Source organism: Telopea speciosissima, chromosome 10 (assembly GCF_018873765.1).
Source record: "Telopea speciosissima isolate NSW1024214 ecotype Mountain lineage chromosome 10, Tspe_v1, whole genome shotgun sequence".
NCBI classification, from domain to species: domain Eukaryota; kingdom Viridiplantae; phylum Streptophyta; class Magnoliopsida; order Proteales; family Proteaceae; genus Telopea; species Telopea speciosissima.
The window spans coordinates 40,594,478-40,615,118 of NC_057925.1; the positions used below are offsets into that span (position 1 = coordinate 40,594,478).

General features: G+C 40.7%; 1 protein-coding gene across 1 annotated transcript; it reads left to right on the forward strand.

Moving 5' to 3' along the window:
• The first annotated feature begins 3,938 nt into the window (after positions 1-3,938).
• On the forward strand, positions 3,939-7,394 carry LOC122643562. Its single transcript, XM_043837176.1, has 4 exons — positions 3,939-4,199; positions 4,269-4,751; positions 5,070-6,281; positions 6,393-7,394. Exons 1-4 carry the CDS (start codon positions 3,939-3,941, stop codon positions 7,392-7,394), a joined length of 2,958 nt encoding a protein of 985 aa, XP_043693111.1.
• The last annotated feature ends 13,247 nt before the right edge of the window (positions 7,395-20,641 follow it).

Here is a 20,641-nt window from a genome sequence, read left to right on the forward strand (position 1 = left end):
ACACTAATCCAGCCTATCCCTTGGTATTTAGGGAAAGACGACCAGGCACGTCAGAAAAGAGCTAAAAAGATGCAGGTTTGCATCCATTGTGCAAGGACAAACTGTGACGGAAATGTCCGAATAGGCGAACAATTGTGTGACCATGGCCGGGGTATGGCTTCTAACAATCGGCTTCAAAAATTGGATTTTCTAGAATTTGGGTTGGAAGGCCTCGATATGGGGGCACCTCTGTGCAAGTATGGCTTTTTGCCAGTTGAAATCTGTCATCTAATCCCTGAGGAGAAAGAAGTGAACGAGTTCACCAGAGTCACACCCAAGCTTCTCAAAGCGGTGTCGGCATTAGCCATAGGCCAAACTCTATCAGAAGAAATCTCTCTTATCCACATAGGGGGTAATACTGACGATAGTGCAGACGAAGCAAATGATCTGGAAGTCCATGGAGAATGGATGGAGTACACTGAGGAAAAGCAGGACCCAACAATAAACGATGAAGGATTTGACACAATGGATTGGGTGAACAACATCAGGGATTGTAATGGTGACGATCCAACCAATCTCATTCACCCCGTTCAGTTAAGTGATGACGAAAGTAGGGATGAAGAAGAAATATCATCTCTAGAAGCCCCAAGGGGGGATTGGACGATATCTAGAGAAGATTTTGAGCGTTAGAGCATGAGCGCCTTTTATCAAGTATCAGATATGCTTGACATCTCCACCAATACTCAAGAGATTCTCTACAAGGTTACTTCTCTATTTCCAGATCTGGTGTGCAGTAATTTTGCTGCACGATGTGAAAGGCTAGTAATGCCAAATGAGAATGATGTGCTGGCATGTACCCTCCATGAGTTGAAAAATATGACTTGGTTAGCCAATGCTTTGGCTCGTGATTTGTTTGGAACTCCTCCAGAAGATCTATTCTTATATTCAGATACCTTTTCTTACCTTGAACCACCCAGGAGAAGTGAGACATGGGAAGCATGGGTCAATGATATCAACCTTGGAGAATCCTATACTAACCCCACTGATAACATCTATCCTATGGACGTTGATGATGGTGAGGATTCAGGAGATAATTCAAGGTCATTAGAGGAAGATGAGAGTGAGCAAGAGTTTGGGCCGAGAGAGTCAGATGATGAAGAGTCCGAGCAGGAAGAGGAAACCGAAGGTGAAGAGCCTTGGCAACCAAGGAAGCATCTCCAAAAATTGTTAGGAAAATGGTCCTACACTCTACTTCCTCCAAGTCATTCCTATGATGATGCTTTGATACTAAATGTGAATTCACCTAGAGGGGGGGTGAATAGGTGTAGGTTCAAAAATTAAAATAACTATGCGAAAATAAAACCAAACAATAAAGATAGAGAAGAGTAAAGACAAGTAATGTAAAAAGACACAAACAATTTATAGTGGTTCGGCCAATATGTGCCTACGTCCACTCCTCTCACCTTAGAGAGAATTCACTATAACGAATCTTGAGTGAGCAAGAGAACTCGTACAACTACTCTTAAAAATATGAGCAAGATGACTCAAATGACTACTCTTGAGAAATGAGCAAGAGGACTCATTCTCTTGATTTGGAGCAAGAGGACTCAACAACAATTTTAAGTAAAGTACTAAGTAGTTTAGGATTACCTTAAAATTTAGTAGAATGAGTGCTACCTCTTAGTCAATGTAGCTTGGATGCAAGTATGCAATGAGGGAGCAAGAATGAGATTGAATTTTCTTCGATCTTCTTGATCTTAAAAGAATAATCTCACAAGGGAGTGCTTGATTGCTTAGAGCTCTTGATTGATGATTGTTGTAGTGTTTAGAACACTAATTAAGAGGGTATTTATAGGCTAGAGGCTTAGAACCAATTAGGAATCCAATTAAGAAAAGAATCCCACATTTTATAACTAATCTGGTATGCTGGATGGGAATCCGGTATGCCGGATTACCTACTTTTCTTAAGAAACAGGAGAATAACGATCATATTTAATTAGTCAAGCACTGATCCGGTATACTGGATTGGGATCCGGTATGCTGGATTGGGATCCGGTATGCCGGATCAGGGCAAAATATAGCAACTATATGATCTGGTATGCTGGATCCTTATCCAGCATGGGTAAAGGGGTTACTGGAGGTGTTTCTCTGAGACACCCATTAATCCGGTATGCCGGATCAGGAACCGGTATGTCGGATTGGGCAAATTCAGTGAATTTTAGTCTAATTTCCTCAGGGATTATTTTGGGTATTTTAAACCCAATTGGTCACATGATCAGGAGTTCAAATAACCTCCTAAGGTCATTCTAGATGGATGCATGTGTGTGTGTGTGCATTACATCGAATGTGACTCATGAAACAATAGAAATTACATATTTGTAAATAGACAAAGTCTTCAATCAAAAGTCTTCAATTCTTCAATGCTTTAAGCTTCTAAACATATGTCTTTGACTTCCAAGCTTCAATCATCTTTGAAAGTGGTCTTTGAACACTTGTATATGCTCCCCCTCACTTGATGCTATGCTTTAACTCTTAAACACTTAGAACACAAGCATTAGTCCAAGTCTTATTTGTTATCATCAAAACATCATCATAGGAATGACTTGGAGGAAGTAGAGTGTAGGACCATTTTCCTAACAATCTCCCCCTTTTTTATGATGACAAATAATCCTAATAAACAAAAGATAAAAGATAATTAATGAAGAGCAAGGAATAAGAAACAAGAGTATCAATATAACCATAATTCTTTAAACCAAGCAAAGAAAATCATACTCATTAACCATTATAGCATTCAAATACTTCTCCCCCTTTGACATTATCAAAAAGAGGGGTAAAATGCCCTGCCCAGATCCCGACTCGGGCGAGGGAGAGATGCGCGTTGGCTGGTGTACAATAAAAAATTAAAGTTGCACCTTCCCTCACAAGGCGTCTTTTGGGGGATTGGCAAGCGCTTGGTTTTATAATTGGTATCAAAGCAGGTGGTTGCGAGTTCGAGTCTCCCCGGTGCCATGGATGCTCTGTTATTGGGCGTTCATTAGTGTCATGGGTGCTCTGTTATTGGGCGTGCATTAGTGCCATGGGTGCTTTGTTATTGGGCGTGCATTTGGGGGGGGGATTGTTGGGAGTGACCCAAAATGCCCTGCCCAGATCGCGGCTCAGATGAGGGAGCAATGCGTGCTGGCTGGTGTGTAATAAAGAATTAAAGTTGCACCTTCCCTCATAAGGCGTCTTTTGGGGGATTGACAAGCGCTTGGTTCTATAAAAATATGAGATCATTTGTGGGCCAGCACCATGGGCCTTACCATTCCAAGTGAACCAAATCCATTGGAATGTGGATAAAATTCAGGAAATGCTTATGAAGGTAGTGGTCGTGGATGATAAGTACCAAGAGGAACTCCAACAGTTGGAACCCGTTAAGGAACAGTGGTCACACCCTCAAGGAATCCACCACTTGGAGAATATTGTGAAATTAACTCTGGCCTTGGGTCAAGATTTGTGCGGAACTCCTCCACCTTCTCCCAACCGTGGAAGTAGAGAGTATCATGCATGGGCAAAGGCACATGATGAATTCTATCTCTGTCACGTCAATGGAAGCGGCCCAAGATCCGACAAGAAACATCCACCCGGTCATTTCTAGTCTAGAAGGAAGCTCAAAAAGTTCTCATTCACAAGAGGAAGAGAAGAACCGCCGTTTTTACAAATCCTTGGCAGAAGCAAAGAAAATGTACCAAGCTGCTTTGGAAGCTTTCCAAGCTACAACCCAGCTTGTCCCTGAGGATTCAATGAACTCTGACCACAACATCATGATCCAGCAGATTACTGAAAAGCAGGAAACTTTGACAGGGATCCTAGGCCAAGTTCAGAAATCTATCGTGGCCTTGACAAATAAGGAAGGGGATAGCTAGGAATAAAAAAGGCAAACTCGTCTCAAAGCTCCTATTATCATCACTGACAGTGATATGGAAGATGACGATTTGTGCCCAGTTGAAGTAATCATCAAAGGAAGGAACTCTGAAGTTGCAGAAACCAGGAGTGGTAAGAATTTCAAGAATAAGAATCTAATGGTGGAAAAATATCAGTCTAACCAGCTAAGTCCAAGTGTTGAACCGGAAAATCGAGTGTTGGACCAACTGAAGAAGGCTCAAGCCAACATCTCGATTTGGGGATTGCTGATGGCCTCACCAACTCACCGAGAAGCAGTTTTGAAGGCGCTCACCAAGGTGTAAGTACCCATAGATATGGGGCCGAAGGAATTATCTCACATAGTGGGGGCCACTTATGCTATCCAGTCACTCTTTTTCTCAGAAGAAGACTTACCTCCAGGAGGGAAGAATCACAACAGGGCACTTTACATCACCGTAGAATGTAACAAAAATCAAGTCCCTCAAGTCTTGATCAACAATGGATCTGCTCTCAATGTGATGCCTCTCAGAGCTGCAAGATGCATGGGACTCCCCCTTGACAAACTGAAGCCATCCGCCACGACCATCAGGGTATATGATAATTCCAGGAGGGAGGTGATCAGGATTCTCACCACAACTATTAGGGTGGGACCTGGCTGTTTCGCCATTGATTTTCAAGTCATCGATATTCAAGCTTCTTTCAATATGTTACTCGGAAGGCCATGGTTGCATTCAACAGGAGTCTTGGCATCCAGTCTCCATCAGAAGCTGAAATTCATACATGAACAGAAAGTGATTACTATTTTTGGAGACCCAGAAATGGTACACACTTTGGCCAACATAAAGGTGGGACGCTCATCCATACCAGAGGTACAGTTGGGAGGATTTGAAATTAGCAACATCTGCATTACTTCTGCAAACGAAGAAGATTTGATTCCAACAAAACTTCCAACAACATAGAGTAAGGCTTCTTTGAAAATCATGAAGAACATGAAGTATTTCCTAGGGCTAGGATTGGGTAAGAATCAGCAAGGAATCTCGACATTTCCAGAAATACAAGCCAATGCCAACTGTCATGGTTTGGGCTTCGACCCAAGAAAGAAAGTGAAGAAAGGTACCAAGGGATAAAAAAATAGTGTAGCAGGGAATGTTCCATACTTTAAGACCCTGAACGGGTATTTTGTGAAGGCACGAGAAGACTTTCCCTACTGCGGGAACCGTGAGCCATGGTTCGATCAAGAAAAAGGCCATCTTCTGCTAGGGTTTGAGATATTATTTGCAGAGGAAATTGACTGGATAGCCATGGAACTCAATCAAGCAAGCAAGGAAGGAATTCAGGGAGATCAAGGGATTGGCGAGCTGTTCGTAGTAGCAGTGATCATCGAGGAAGAAGAAGAAGGACCAGCACCACAACTCCTCATCCAACCTCTTCAAGGATCCATAGCAAATTGGGCAAGGATGATGAAAATTTTCCATATCGATGGGTCTGAAGTTATAGCCAGTTCTAGCTTAGTCCTATCTGAGTCTGTCGTTGAGTCTGTATCTGAGTCTCCTAAGGAAGTTGGAAATGACCAGTCTGTTGAGTTTGTTTGTACTCTTCCTCTTATCAGGAATGAAATTGCTGATTCCAAGTATGATTCATCTTCGTCTTCTTCTTCTTATTCCTCCGAGGATGATAACATTCTCGAACATCATAAACTGTTGGAACAATTGGAGCAAAGAAGAGCTCAACCCGTCCGAGAGGACACAAATCTCATAAATTTGGGAAATGACCAATGCCCTCGAATGATTAAAATTGGTTCTTCCCTCAATAATGACGAAACATCCCAAATGGTCTCTCTCCTCAAGGAATTTGAGGAAGTGTTCGCCTGGTCCTATAAGGACATGCCTGGTGTTGACCCAAAGATCGTGCAACATAGGTTACCTACATACCCAGATTCCAGCCCAGTCAAGCAAAAGCTAAGAAGGATGCGACCAGAATGGAGTGAAAAGATCAGAGAGGAGATCATCAAGCAATGGAATGCAGGATTTCTCCAAGTGACTCAGTACCCTCAGTGGTTGTCCAATATTCTATCGGTTCCTAAGAAAGATGGAAAGGTCCGAATGTGTGTTGATTTTCGTGACTTGAATAAGGTCAGCCCTAAGGATGATTTCCTGCTACCCCACATCGATATATTGGTTAATAATACTGCAGGCCATGGCCTATTGTCCTTCATGGACGGTTTCTTAGGCTACAACCAAATAAGTATGTGTCTAAAGGATAGGGACAAGACGACGTTCACCACACCATGGGGGACGTTTTGCTACAAGGTGATGCCCTTTGGGTTAAAGAATGCTGGGGCAACATATCAAAGAGCGGCCACGGCTATACTTCATGTCATGATACACAAAGAAGTGGAGGTGTATGTCGATGATATGATAGTCAAATCAGTTGATCGGCAAGGCCATTGGGCGGCTCTGAGAAAATTCTTTGAAAGAATAAAAGAATACAAGCTAAGGCTGAATCCTTAGAAATGTGTATTTGGGGCAAGAGCAGGAAAGCTGCTGGGTTTCCTTGTTAGTGAGAGGGGGATAGAGGTGGATCCCGACAAGATAAAGGCCATCACCGAAATGCCACCACCAAGGATAGAGAAAGAAGTGCGAGGGTTCTTTGGTCGCATCCAGTATATCAACAGGTTCATATCCCGCTTAACTACGACGTGTGAACCCATCTTCAAACTTCTAAGGAAGAAGGAGCCAAAGGAGTGGAATGACGACTGTCAGGATGCCTTCATACAAATCAAAGAGTATTTGCTTTGTCCCCCTATACTGATCCCTCCCGTGTTGGGTGAACCCTTACTCCTATACCTGTCGGTGGGAGAAGCATCGATTGGATCGATAATGTCACAAATTAACCAAAGGGATGGAGAAGAGCATGCAATCTCCTATTTGAGCAAAAAATTATTAGAGTATGAAACTCGCTATACTCCGGTGGAGAAAACATACACTTCCCTGGTATGGGTGACCAGAAGGCTGAGGCATTACATGGTATCGCATCCAGTCAAGTTGGTTTCGAAGATGGATCTAAGCAAATATCTCTTCGAGAAGCCTGTGCTAACTGGAAGAATGGCCAGGTGGTTATTGTTATTATCCAAATTTGACATAATTTATGTTAATCAAAAGTTGGTAAAAGGGCGGGCAATCTCGGACCATTTGGCGGCATTCCCTACAAAGTCTGATTTGCAGCCTATAGAGGACTCCTTCCCGGACGAAGACTTGCAATTCGTAGAAGGTAGTCAAAATGAAGAGTGGCAGTTACATTTTGATGGAGCCGCAAACCAAAAAGGGTTCAAGGCAGGCATCTTACTCATAACTCCAGAAGATTCTTACCTATCCATGGCATTTCGGTTGGAGTTCAGTTGCACCAATAACATAGCGGAATACGAAGCTTGTGTTATAGGGTTGGAAATGGCCTTGTCTGTGGGAGTAAAAAAAATAAAAGTTTATGGAGATTCTTCTGTTGTGATCTGTTAAGCTCAAGGGAAGGGGAGGACTAAGGATGAAAAGTTAAAGCCCTACCAAGTTTACTTGGAGCAATTGACTCGATGCTTCCAGGAAGTCTCTTTTGAATATCTGCCCAGAGATAGTAATCGATTTGTGGACGCCTTGGCTACTTTAGCATCCATGGTGGAATGTGATGCTCGGGATAGGATCCAACCTTTTCTAATAGAAAGAAGGACTAGCCCGGCTTATGGAGAGCCAGTCAATGCGCTCACTGAAGATGGAAGACCTTGATATACCCCAATAATTAATTACATCCAGGAAAGAAGGTACCTCGGACACTTTTCAGAAAAAGAGAAGAGGCACCTGTGGAAGTACGCCACTCAGTTCATCCTCCAAGGAGATCTGTTATATAAGAGATCTTATGATGGCATCCAGCTGTTATGCGTAGATGAGGAGCAGGCTCAAACCATTATGAAGGAAGTTCATCAAGGAATATGCGCCGACCTCATATGAACTCAAGGATGCTTGCCAAGAAGATTCTCAGAATGGGATACTATTGGGCGACAATGGAAGTTGAGTATGCCGCCTTTGTAAGATGGCACCATCAATGCCAGATATTTGCCAATATTATCCATATTCCTCCAACGGAGTTGCATTCACTGAATGCCCCTTGGCCATTCTCTACTTGGGGCATTGACGTGATCGGGAAAGTAACCCCCAAGGCCTCCAATGGGCATGAATTTGTTCTGGTAGCCATAGACTATTTCACAAAGCGGGTAGAGGCTCAATCTTACGCAGTTCTGACTACTGCCAAGGTGGCGAAGTTCATAAAAGAAAACATCATTTGCAGATATGGTGTGCCTCAACAATTGATTTCGGATCAAGGCTCGCATTTTCGAGGAAAAGTGAAGGAACTCTGTACCAAGTTTGGCATCAAAAGGCATAGGTCCACTACTTACCGACCACAAACTAATGGGGCAGTTGAAGCAGCCAATAAGAATGTAAAGGTCATACTGCAAAAAATGGCTGATACGCATAATGATTGGGCAGAAAAGCTCCCATTGGCTTTGTGGGCGTATCGGACATCAATCCGAACTTCTACTGGGGCTACCCCATACTCTCTCGTATACAGAATGGAGGTTGTACTACCTATGGAAAATAAAGTTCCTTCTCTTCGAGTCTTGCTCGATAGTCAATTACCAGAAGGAGAATGGGTGAGGGCCAGATATGAAGAACTCAACCTTTTGGATGACTGAAGAATGAAAGCCATGGGCAATCTCAAGAAATACCAACAAAGAATGGCTAGGGCATTCAATAAAGGTGTATGCCCTCGAAACATTAAAGAAGGGGATCTGGTCCTGAGATAGCAAAGGGCCCCAATTCATGATCCAAGAGGAAAGTTTCGGCCCAATTGGAGTGGTCCTTACAGGGTCAAAACTATTTTGCTAGGTAAGGCGGTTCAACTCGCTGACCTTGACGGAGAAGATCTTTGGGGATTAGTCAATATGAACCAATTAAAGAAATATTTTGTCTGAGTCTCTTGAAGTGACTTGAACTACGTTCGACCTGATTCCTCCCAAGGGATACGTAGGCAACTCGATATATTTGAGTGCGGTCTCAAAAAAAAAGAAATATATATATATATAAAGAGGAAGAGAGAGGAGCACCTTGTCAGTTCCCTTTTGTGATTCTGCCATCCGGCATCCCCTGCAAATATGGGTAAATCTCGCCATTTGGCCTTCGGTTCTTAGACTTATACTAGGTATAGGGCTACTTCTGAGCTGGCTATTAACAAAAGACTTATCCATTCCATGATCAAAGTGCTAATATGATCCTTGATGCAGGTAGCATGCGAACGCCAAAGAAAGGGCTGGACGAGCAGTTGCGCCAGTGGACTCTCCGAATGCATATGGACGGTCCTACACTTCTAGATGATCTTCATCTAATAATACTGGGAAGGATTAAATGCTTCAAGCTTCACCATGATTTACTCAGGGAAGTATCAAAATGTTGGGATCCTCAACTGAACGCTTTTCATTTTGGAAAAGTCAGGATAACTCTGACTATTGAAGAATTTCGGGCTTGTATGATGATACCTACTCAAGGGAAGCTGTTCCTCCCAGTCATGCAGAAAGATAAACTTTTACAGAAGTTGGAAGAATTCTTTGCCATGGACAAAAGGGGGTTGAAGCAGATTCTTAACTACGACAAGGTTGACGCATTGAAGGTAGTAAGGATCTTTGGCAACAACAAGGCCGAAGATGAAACCCAAGTCCAATCCAGAAACCGAGCATATCTATTCTGTATGATTGGCAAGTACCTTCTAACAACTCCAGGGAAAGGGATGCCTCCAATAATTGCAGAAGTTGTCAATCAGATAGAAGAAGACTGTGACATTGTCCCCATAGTTCTAGCAGAAACCTTCAAAGGATTAGACCTCATGAGTCAATCTCAGAAGTTTGGAACAGATTCTTTTTATGGATCCCCGACGGTTTTCCAAATGTGGTTAATAGAGAAGCTAAAGTTAGTGGAGTCGATTTCGTGTCTTCAACTCCGACCAATGCATTATCAGCTAAAAAGGGAGACATAGGAATTCTGCAAGATTCAAGATTGGAAGGAATATTTGGATGAGAGAACTATTCAAGATATACAATGGGATTGTCCTTGGATGAGAGCACAGGGGAATTCATCAAAACAGACCATTGGGAACAGAGAGGTTTATGGGTCTGACCCACGCTAGCTGCTACATCCTTTCACTTGCATCCTTTAGTCAGGAGTTACCAAGGCTGAGGGATTTGCGAGTACCAGAGGTTCTTGTGCTTTTAGAAAATTGTAAAAGAAAAATGTTGTAAACAAGTGGTACCCAGTTGATCCATCCTTCTTTTGTAATCAAATCTATCATCAATAAATTTTGTGCTTCTATGAGAAAGACAGAAAGAAAAGGGTCAGCTTTGCATTAAATACATAAGATAGTGTGTACAAATGTTTACAATCATATAGAATCCTTCCTAACTATACTTAAAAACCAAAAAAAAAAAAAATTATATATATATATATATATATATATATATATATATATTTTTTTTTTTTCTATATCGTTTTTACTGGTATCAGAGCCATTTGCCTTAAAGAATAGGCTCGTGATATTGTGACTTGACTTCCTTTACACCTACAAGTTCCCTTCCTGAGTGGAATAAGTCTGATAGTACCTAGCACTGAACCGTCTAAAGCGGCAGAAGGAGTGTAAGTCCGAGAGACGACGGTATAACACTAGGTAGTGCCTTAGACCATTTCAGAAAGGTAAAATGCACTTTTAAAGGGGGGATAGTACCCATATCATGGACCATTTAGACAGAACAATGTCTTCAAGTACCTTAGGAGAATGGGAATCAAACTATAGTGTAATTAGTAATGAAGAACAAATGAGAGACGGTAGTCTCAAAAAATGGACCATCCCAAGAGTTTTGACCAAAGAAGTCTATAAACAAGACCTAATCAACTTCACTGAAGCAATCAACACCATTGAACAAACCATAGACTACAGTCCAAATATGCAGGATATCTGCCTGCTTAACCTCAAAAGTCTCCAAGAACTGAAACAAAAATATAACTACATCCATATCGGATTAATCCAAGTAGCAATCAAACCCCTTCACAGGGAAGGACTTAATACATCAATCCTCTTAGCTCTAAGACACACAAGATTCCTTAAATTTGATGACTCCTTGATCGGAGCCATAGAAACTAGTATGTGTTATGGACCAGTGCACTTCAACTGCTACCCAGATATAAGTTTGGGTTTAAAAGACGAGAACATTTTAGATGCTCTCAAAATCAACCTCAAAACCCATGGCTACAACGTGAAGCCTGGATCCATACCAATAGCAGTAGTCCATAGAATCTAGTACAAGGCCATGAAAAAGATTTCCAGCCCTAGAGCCTTAAGGAGATCTCAGAAAGGCCAAACAAGATACATTGAAACGGACTTTGCTCATGCAAGGACCATTCTCCCAAGAATCTCAAAATGGGACGAGATTTCATTCCCTGAAGAATGGAAGCTGTAGTGCCAAATTTCGATCCCTCAAATAGATAACCGTGAGGTCGAGTATATCACTCAGACCATCGACGGAGAAGTATCAATCAAATTCATTAGGACCCAAGGTACCCAAAAGGGGAAAGAACCTATAGGATCCTCAAAACCCAAAGAACAACCTGCCAGAGCTTCATACTCAGGCTCACCCTCAAATTTTAGTTATCAATCAGCAAGTAGCCATCTTATCGGCCTTAGACCACAAGGAAACATCCTACATGGGATGTACCAGGAATACAAGACTGAGACCCAAGAGTCAGATTCAACTCCGACACCTCCCAAATCACTAACATACTCCCAAATGGAAACTCCTCCACCTGATGCCAGGGTAGGAATCATCTTCGCAGAAGAAGAATTCCAAATAAACAAGCCCATGTTAAGAGAAGACTTTGAGTCTTCTAAAAACAAAAAGAAAAAGGACTGGTTCTTCAGAACTGTCTCTGAAGACCAACGAACAGAAATCAGAAAACACTGGTATGATTTCATGACCAGTCACAGGTTTAATATCAAATTCTTTACATACTTAGAAATCCATGCAAAACACCATAAGATTGACTATCCATTTGGTAGTCTAAACACAAATTAAAACATAGCAACAACTTGAAAGACAGATACAAATGAAACTATAAAATCTGTCCATCCGCCCTTAGCAAATCTCAAACTAACAATAAATGAAGCAGAAATTTCTGCTACTCCATTTAGATCAACTCATGGTGCCTCTGAAGGCGAGAAAAAACTCATAGGCTTATCAAACTATACAAATCAACACCTTCTAACCTTAGGAAAACAACTATCCAGGGTAGAAACCTTGATACAACAAAGGCCTGATCCTCCAGACCCAAATCCGGGAATTAACACAAGCTTCTTAAAACAAGACCTCCCAAGTTCTTCAAAACCAAAACCAATGTTCACCCCTTACAGCATAAACCAAAGAAACATAAAAGCCTTAAGCAAGATTGATGCCCTAAAAGAAATTGAACAAAGACTAAGTTCCTTAGTCATTCCTGAAACTCCTCAAAAGGAAATTCAAAATCAATCTCAAGTTTCAGACAACACAAAGACCATTGGAGTCATAAATCACCAAGACTCCGATGAAGAACCAAACGCCATAAATGCAATAGAGGAAAATTTCCAAAGGTCATATCCAAAACCAACATTTCCAGACCTGCAAATGAAGAAGAAGGGAATTTATTCCCAGGCCTCCTATCAAAGCGGTGTTATCTATGAATGGAATATAGATGGCATGTCTGAATACAATATAATTAACAAACTTCAAGAGATGACCATGGTAGCAAATGCCTATCAGATCAAAGAAACATCAGACCAAGCTGTGGCCGACCTACTGGTTTCAGGATTTACCGGCCAACTCAAAGGATGGTGGGACTATGTCCTAACCATTAACCAAAAAACAGAAATATTAACAGCTGTCCAGACCACTGAAGATGGAGCCATAGTCTTAGAAAATGGCAGGGTTGTTGAGGATGCTGTCAACACCCTCATCTTCTCCATAACCAAATATTTCTTAGGAGACCCTTCAAGATTAAAAGATAGGTCCTCCAAACAATTAACAAATCTTAGATGCAGAAAACTACACGATTTCAAATGGTACAAGGACATCTTCATGACCAAAGTACTAACTAGGGAAGATGCAAACTCTCCCTTCTGGAAAGAGAAGTTCATAACTGGACTTCCAACAATTTTCTCTAAAAAAATTGAACAAAGGCTTAGAAAAGAAAATAACGAGGAAATTCCCTATAATAATCTCACTTATGGAGATTTAATCAACACTATCCATGAAGAAGGCATTGCATTATACACTGACCTAAAATTGGCAAAATAAGTAAAAAAGGAAACCAGATCCTATAAAGAATTAGGAGGGTTTTGTGAACAATATGGGTTCCCAGTCCCAAATCCTCCATCAAACAAAAAACATAAAAAACATTTCAAAGATAAGAACAAAAAACGTTCTAAGGAACGATATAAAGATAACTCATAAAGGTTCTATACAAAACCTAGGTTTCAAAAGAAGAAAAGGTTTCAAAGCAAAAAACCCCCAAGAAGAAACCAAACAAGATAAACCTTCAACAAGTTCAGACAAAAGAAAGTGTTTTAACTGTGGCAAATTAGGCCACATTGCAAAATACTGCAAGGCAGCCAAAAAGGTGAGCCTACTAAACCTTGATCAAGAAATCCATAAACAAATTCTTAAAATCTTCGCTGAGTCTGACTCAGACACAGAAGACTCTGATGATGAAGTCTTCTATGAAGTTAACCAAGTAAATCAAGACACTGAGTCCAGCAGTGACTCTGAACCTGATGCAGTTGCATGCAACTGTATCACAAATGCCATAAAGACTTATTCCTCCTCAGAGGAATATTCCAAAACAAAAAGCATCGGGATGATACGCCAATCATTCTTTGATGCAATCGAACAGATTGCTGACGTGCAAGTCAGAAAACAATGCCTCGAAGAGGCCAGACAAGCCTTAGAAGAAAATAAGGAAAGACAAAAACCCTATGATATAAACCAAGTCTTTAAAAGGTTTAACAAGCAAAAGATTACTGAAAAATTAGACAAAACTAGAATAACCAATTTAGAAATAACAACACAAGAATTAAAAAGAGAAATCAAAGAAGTCAAAGAAGAATTGGTTAGACTCAAAAGGAAAACTCAACAAAACCCAGAACCAGAAACCAGCCAAAGTTATGTTGAAAGCATTTCCCCTCAAAAATGGTTTGTCAAAGTCAACCTAACCATAGACTCGTCCTACAAGTTTACATCTGTAGCCCTGATTGACTCAGGAGCACAGTTAAACTGCATACAAGAGGGACTTGTCCCTACCCAGTACTTCTAAAGGACTAAACAGAGGCTAACCACTGCCAGTGGGGCCTACCTAGACGTTCAATATAAATTACCAGAAGTCCACATATGCAACCAAGGGGTATGTTTCAAACAGCCCTTCATCCTTGTGAAAGACCTAGACAGCCAAGTTATATTAGGACAACCCTTTATAGAGCTGATAAAACCTTTCAAAGTAACTAATTTAGGATTAACCACAAAAATAGGAGGACAAAAGATAAGTTTTGAATTTTTAGAATCCTCCGACATAGAACAAATAAAAAATTTAAAAGCTTTAGCCATAACAAAAGATCCTTCAATAAATAGGATCAAATCTAAAGAAAAACATTTGAAACACTTAAAACAAGAGATTATGCACATCAAGACTGTAGAAATTCTACAAAAAAAGGAAACTCAAAACCAAATAAGCAAATTAAGAACTCAATTCGAAACCAACCTATGTTCTGAGTTCCCTGATGCCTTTTGGCATCGCAAAAGACATATTGTCAAATTACCCTATGAAAAGGAATTTTCTGAGAAGAATATTCCAACCAAAGCAAGACCTATTCAAATGAGTCAAGAACTTCAAGAAACTTGTAAAAAGGAAATCCAAGACCTTTTAGACAAAAAATTAATTAGGAAAAACCGATCTCCCTGGAGTTGTGCGGCCTTCTATGTAAACAAAAACTCAGAGATAGAAAGAGGAACCCCAAGATTAGTAATCAATTATAAACCTTTAAATGAAGTTCTTCAATGGATTAGGTACCCTATTCCAAACCAAAAAGACTTGCTTCAGAAGATACACCAAGCAAAAGTGTTTTCAAAATTTGATATGAAATCTGGATTTTGGCAAGTCCAAGTCCATGAAGAGGACCGGTACAAGACCACCTTCACAACTCCCTTTGGACATTACGAATGGAATGTAATGCCCTTTGGGTTAAAAAATGCCCCAAGTGAATTTCAAAACATAATGAATGACATATTCAATCCCTATGGCCACTATGCCATAGTTTACATAGATGATGTATTGATTTTCTCAGAATCAATAGATCAGCATTTCAAACACCTAAGAAGCTTTTATCAAGTTGTTAAAACAAATGGGCTCGTCCTCTCAAAAAAGAAAATGGATTTATTCCAAACAAAAATCAGATTTTTAGGACATTATATTCACAAAGGGACTATCATCCCTATCGAAAGAACTATAATTTTTGTAGAAAAGTTCTCAGATCAAATCTTAGAAAGAAAACAACTACAAAGGTTCTTAGGAAGCCTAAACTACGCTAGAGACTTCCTCCCATCAATAAGCAAGATCTGCGAACCATTATACCAAAGGCTCAAGAAAAAAGCCCCTGCTTGGGGAGAGCCACAAACAAAAGCCGTGCAAGAAATTAAAAAAATTGGTTAAAGAAATCCCTTGCCTAACCCTTGCAAATCCTGACCTTCCCAAGGTCGTTGAGACTGATGCCTCATACTTAGGTTATGGAGATATCCTCAAACAAATAGACCAAGGAAAAGAAAACCTAGTCCAGTATACTTCTGGGCTATGGAACAATGCCCAAGAGAATTACAGCACTATCAAAAAAGAAATTTTATCTGTTGTTTTATGCATCCAAAAATTTCAAGGTGATTTTTTAAACAAAAAATTCTTAGTTAGAGTAGACTGTAGTGCAGCAAAACAAGTTTTGAAGAATGATGTTCAAAACATTGGATCAAAACAAAATTTTGCCAGATGGCAAGCTTTATTATCGAGTTTTGATTTTGAAATAGAATATATAAAAGGAGAGTAAAATTCTATCCCTGACTTTCTCACCCGGGAATTCCTATAGGGCCCAAAAATCATAAATTGCATCTCCATCATGCCTCCCAAAGAAGATAACCCTCTTTTAAGAGTCAAAGCAAAAGCCGCCTATGCAAAAGCACCACCAAAACAAATAGCAAGCTCCTCTCAAGATACTTCACTCGTCCCCTTCTCCCATGTGGTTGTAGGGACATCCCAAACAGTATCAAGACCAAGTTCCTCCAAATCAGTGGCCAATCTCCCCACTCAAAGACTAGCCCAACAGACACCAAAGCCTTCCCAAAAAAGCCAATACATAAACAAAGGCATCTTCCAAGACCTTACTATCCTAGAAGACTACTACACCCAAAAATGCACCTCTGCAGCAGATATTGCCAAGAGGATCTTTTACCAAGACTGGCACTTCTATTCCCCAAATCCTCTCAAGACCCAAGAATTCTATGAGTTCATCCTCGTAGACACTGATTCTATAAGGATCAAACAAAATTTTGACAAAGAAGACAAATCCATGGTGACCCACTCTTCAGTCACCATTCTCAAGATCCTTAATGCCGAAGATTGGGGCACGTCTCCCCTCTCTCATAGAAATTTCTCCCAACTCTACAATCCCAAAGGATACCACTATTTTGACTACGTGGACGCATGGCACCATGCATTCCTTTGGCAAAACCAGAAGGGAAGGCACTCATGGTTCTTCTGCTTCGACTACAAGTTCAACAGCAACATCCCAAATTGGTTCTCGAGGTGGTGGCACACTTATGGACCAATAGAAGAAATACTTCCTGCCTCCCTTGTAGAAGTATTTACAAAGTTTTGTGAAATTATCCAAAAGGTCCCAAGACATTCGGACCTACTTAGATTCTTCCTGTAGTGCCACCTAGCATGGATCATGTACTGGGAGTACCAAGTCCAAGAAATGGAAACCCAAGAAGTAACCTTGCCAACCCTGGCTCAGATCTTCTATGTAAAATGGTGGGATGGGTGCAATATCACCCATTGTACCACCGACAAGATTATCAAGGCAATCACTGGGCTGAAGCCCATTCCAAAGATCACTCAGTCCCAAGGATCAAATGAAGAAATCCGTCTCAGACGAAAACAGCTAGAAGCAGAACTGGCCCAACTTGGCCCAGCAAGTGATGAAGAAGAAGATGAAGATGAGAGGTTCAGCATGGACTCCCTATCTCATCATCTTCATGAAGGACAGTTCGCCCAAGACCCAGATGATCAAGAAGACTTGCTCACCCAGCAAGCAGAATCAATCTGCTCAGCCCATTCCACAACCAGAGGTTAAGGAAGAGGAGGACGTGGCAGTACTGTTAGCCACCTGCCCCGCAGATCAAACAGGACCTGATAAGGGCCCCATTCAAAAAAAAAAAAAAGAAGAGACTATTTACAAAACCTGTGGACCCGGGTCATGGATTCTAGCCAAAGGTCAATCCGGGCAACCCGAAAGGGAAATGGATGACTATGCCAGTGTGATGTAAGGATGACTCCTATCACACTATTGCCATAACTCGACAATTAAAATCATTGAGTTCAAATAGTGCAGACACAATGTGGAAAATAGTCTGTCCCCCAGACATGGAATGCCACGTGTCCCCACTATCCGTCAAGTTCACTCCAAGATAAAACAACTTTCGGTGCTTTGCCCCGTAAGTCAAAAGATTCTTTCCGCTTTCGGTGGGTAGGCTCCACTTGCCTCCGAAGTCCAAAAGTAGCCGACAAGTCCAGCCGATAGGCCCTCGTGCCTTCGAATATTCTCTTTGGATAAGGCTGAAGCAAAGCACCAAATCTCCTTTAAGAAGACCACTTCGTCTCAATGGAGGAGGAGAATTTGGAAGAAGAGAAGCAACGTCTGCAACTCATCTTCAAGCTCCAAACAAATAAAAAAGAACTAAGTAGTTCTTCTGCAAGTTTTAATTTTATTTTTCAAATTATAAATATCTTCAACTAAGATCTCCACAGTCCAAGTCTATAATCAAAGTTCATCAAGTCAAGTCTGTAACTGAAGGTCTGCAACTAAGATCTTCATCAAGTCCTGTATCAAGTTCGAAGCCTTTATCTCAGGCTTTCAAGATTCATCAACGTACCTGTAAGTTACCTGTTCCGGTTACCTTACCTGTACCCAAGTCCATCCCCAAGCTTACCTCTGTAATCTCTCCAAATATAATATCAAATTTTATTTTCAAATAAATCATCTTCTTACTTGGTCGGCTCAGCCGCCTTCAAAGCATAGCAGAAGACTGCTTTCAAATCGGCAGATCAATCAGAGTTACCCCCTGTGAGTGCAGCGACCGGTCCAAATTAAGGATCGCAGCACCTGCTAAGCACACACAAAAGTTTTATTCTAGCAAGACTTATTTTATTTTCCACTATTTTCTCTGCATGTTCATCTTTTACTTGGTCATATCCAAAACCAACATTTCCAGACCTGCCAATGGAGAAGAAGGGAATTTATTCCCAGGCCTCCTATCAAAGCGGTGTTAACTATAAATGGAACATAGATGGCATGTCTGAATACAACATAATTAACAAACTTCAAGAGATGACCATGGTAGCAAATGCCTACCGGATCAAGGAAACATCAGACCAAGCTGTGGCCGACCTCCTGGTTTTAGGATTTACCGGCCAACTCAAAGGATGGTGGGACTATGTCCCAACCATTAACCAAAAAACAGAAATATTAATAGCTGTCCAGACCACTGAAGATGGAGTCATAGTCTTAGAAAATGGCAGGGTTGTTGAGGATGCCGTCAACACCCTCATCTTCTCCATAACCAAATGTTTCTTAGGAGACCCTTCAAGGTTAAAAGATAGGTCCTCCGAACAATTAACAAATCTTAGATGCAGCAAACTGCATGATTTTAAATGGTACAAGGACATCTTCATGTCCAAAGTACTAACTAGGGAAGATGCAAACTCTCCCTTCTGGAAAGAACAGTTCATAACTGGACTTCCAACAATTTTCTCTGAAAAAATTAAACAAAGGCTTAGAAAAGAAAATAACGGGGAAATTCCCTATAATAATCTCACTTATGGAGATTTAGTCAACACTATCCATGAAGAAGGCATTGCATTATGCACTGACCTAAAATTGGCAAAACAAGTACAAAAGGAAACCAGATCCTATAAAGAATTAGGAGGGTTTTGTAAACAATATGGGTTCCCAGTCCCAAAACCTCCATCAGACAAAAAACATAAAAAACATTTCAAAGATAAGAACCAAAAACGTTCTAAGTACTCTGATTATGGCAGCCCTCATATACTATCTGATTTTCACCATCATAGTGCCCATGCACTACCTGGCATCTAATGGTATACATGTTGGATTACTTTTCCATTTTCATCATGGCTACACATGCATAGGATGACATTTTTCCTGACCAATGCCTTGATCATATACCATTTGAATTCTTATTTCCATTGTACTTGCGTGCAACCTACTCAATCGATTATGGCAGAATTCCTATACAGTCTGGGCTCTGATCATTTAGTTCCATCGGACCTTCGTACTTCCTGCACTCACGTGCAATTGGACTATCTGATCACTATTGAATTCATATACAAATCGATCTCTAATGATTTGGCCCCAAGTATAGTTTAACCAAGTCCTTATCACTTCTGCACTCATGAGCATTTGGTTTTTCGGATCACTATTGATTTGATCTTTCGGTCATACCAGATTCAACCATGCCTTTTATGAACCCTACACTCTCGTGCAATTTTGATCTTACTTACACTCGTGTACAGGATTGTTCCATTGTCTGATTTTCCTTGTACTCGTGTACAAATTAGTCATTAACATTTTTTATCTTCACTATACTCATGCATAGTTTCGATCATCCCATGAATCTTTCGGTCTCCATTGTACTCGTGTACAGATTGACCCATCATCCTGAGCCTCTTTGTACTTATGTACAAGATTGATCCATTATCTGATTTTTCTTATATTCGTATACAAGGTAATCATTAACATTTTTGATCTTCACTATACTCATGTGTAGTTCGATCATCCTATGAATCTTGCGGTCTTTGTTGTACTCATGTGCAGATTGATCCATTATCTGATCCTCCTTGTACCCACGTACAAGGTAAACATTGAATTTTCTGAACCTCACTATACTCGCATATAGTTTGATCATCCCATGAATCTTCGATCCCTGTTGTACTCGTGTACAGATTGATCCATCATCTGATCCTCTTTATACTCATGTACAAGTTAATCATTGAACTTTCTGGTCCTCACTATGCTCATGTATAGCTCGATCACCCCATGAATCTTTTGATCTCTGCTGAACTTACATATAGATTGATCAATCCCCACTGTACTTGTACAAGTTGACCCTTTTTATCTGAACCCATGAACAATTTATCATCCAAATCACTATTTTATCCAACCACTACCGGGCTCTTGTACATTCTGATCCCCATGATCTCTTGATCACTTCTGCACTCGCGTGTAATTTTGTCATCCAACCATTATCAAAACTCATGAATGGTTCATTCCCCAGTAAGCCTTTCAGATGAGATCCATCCCTCACCATATC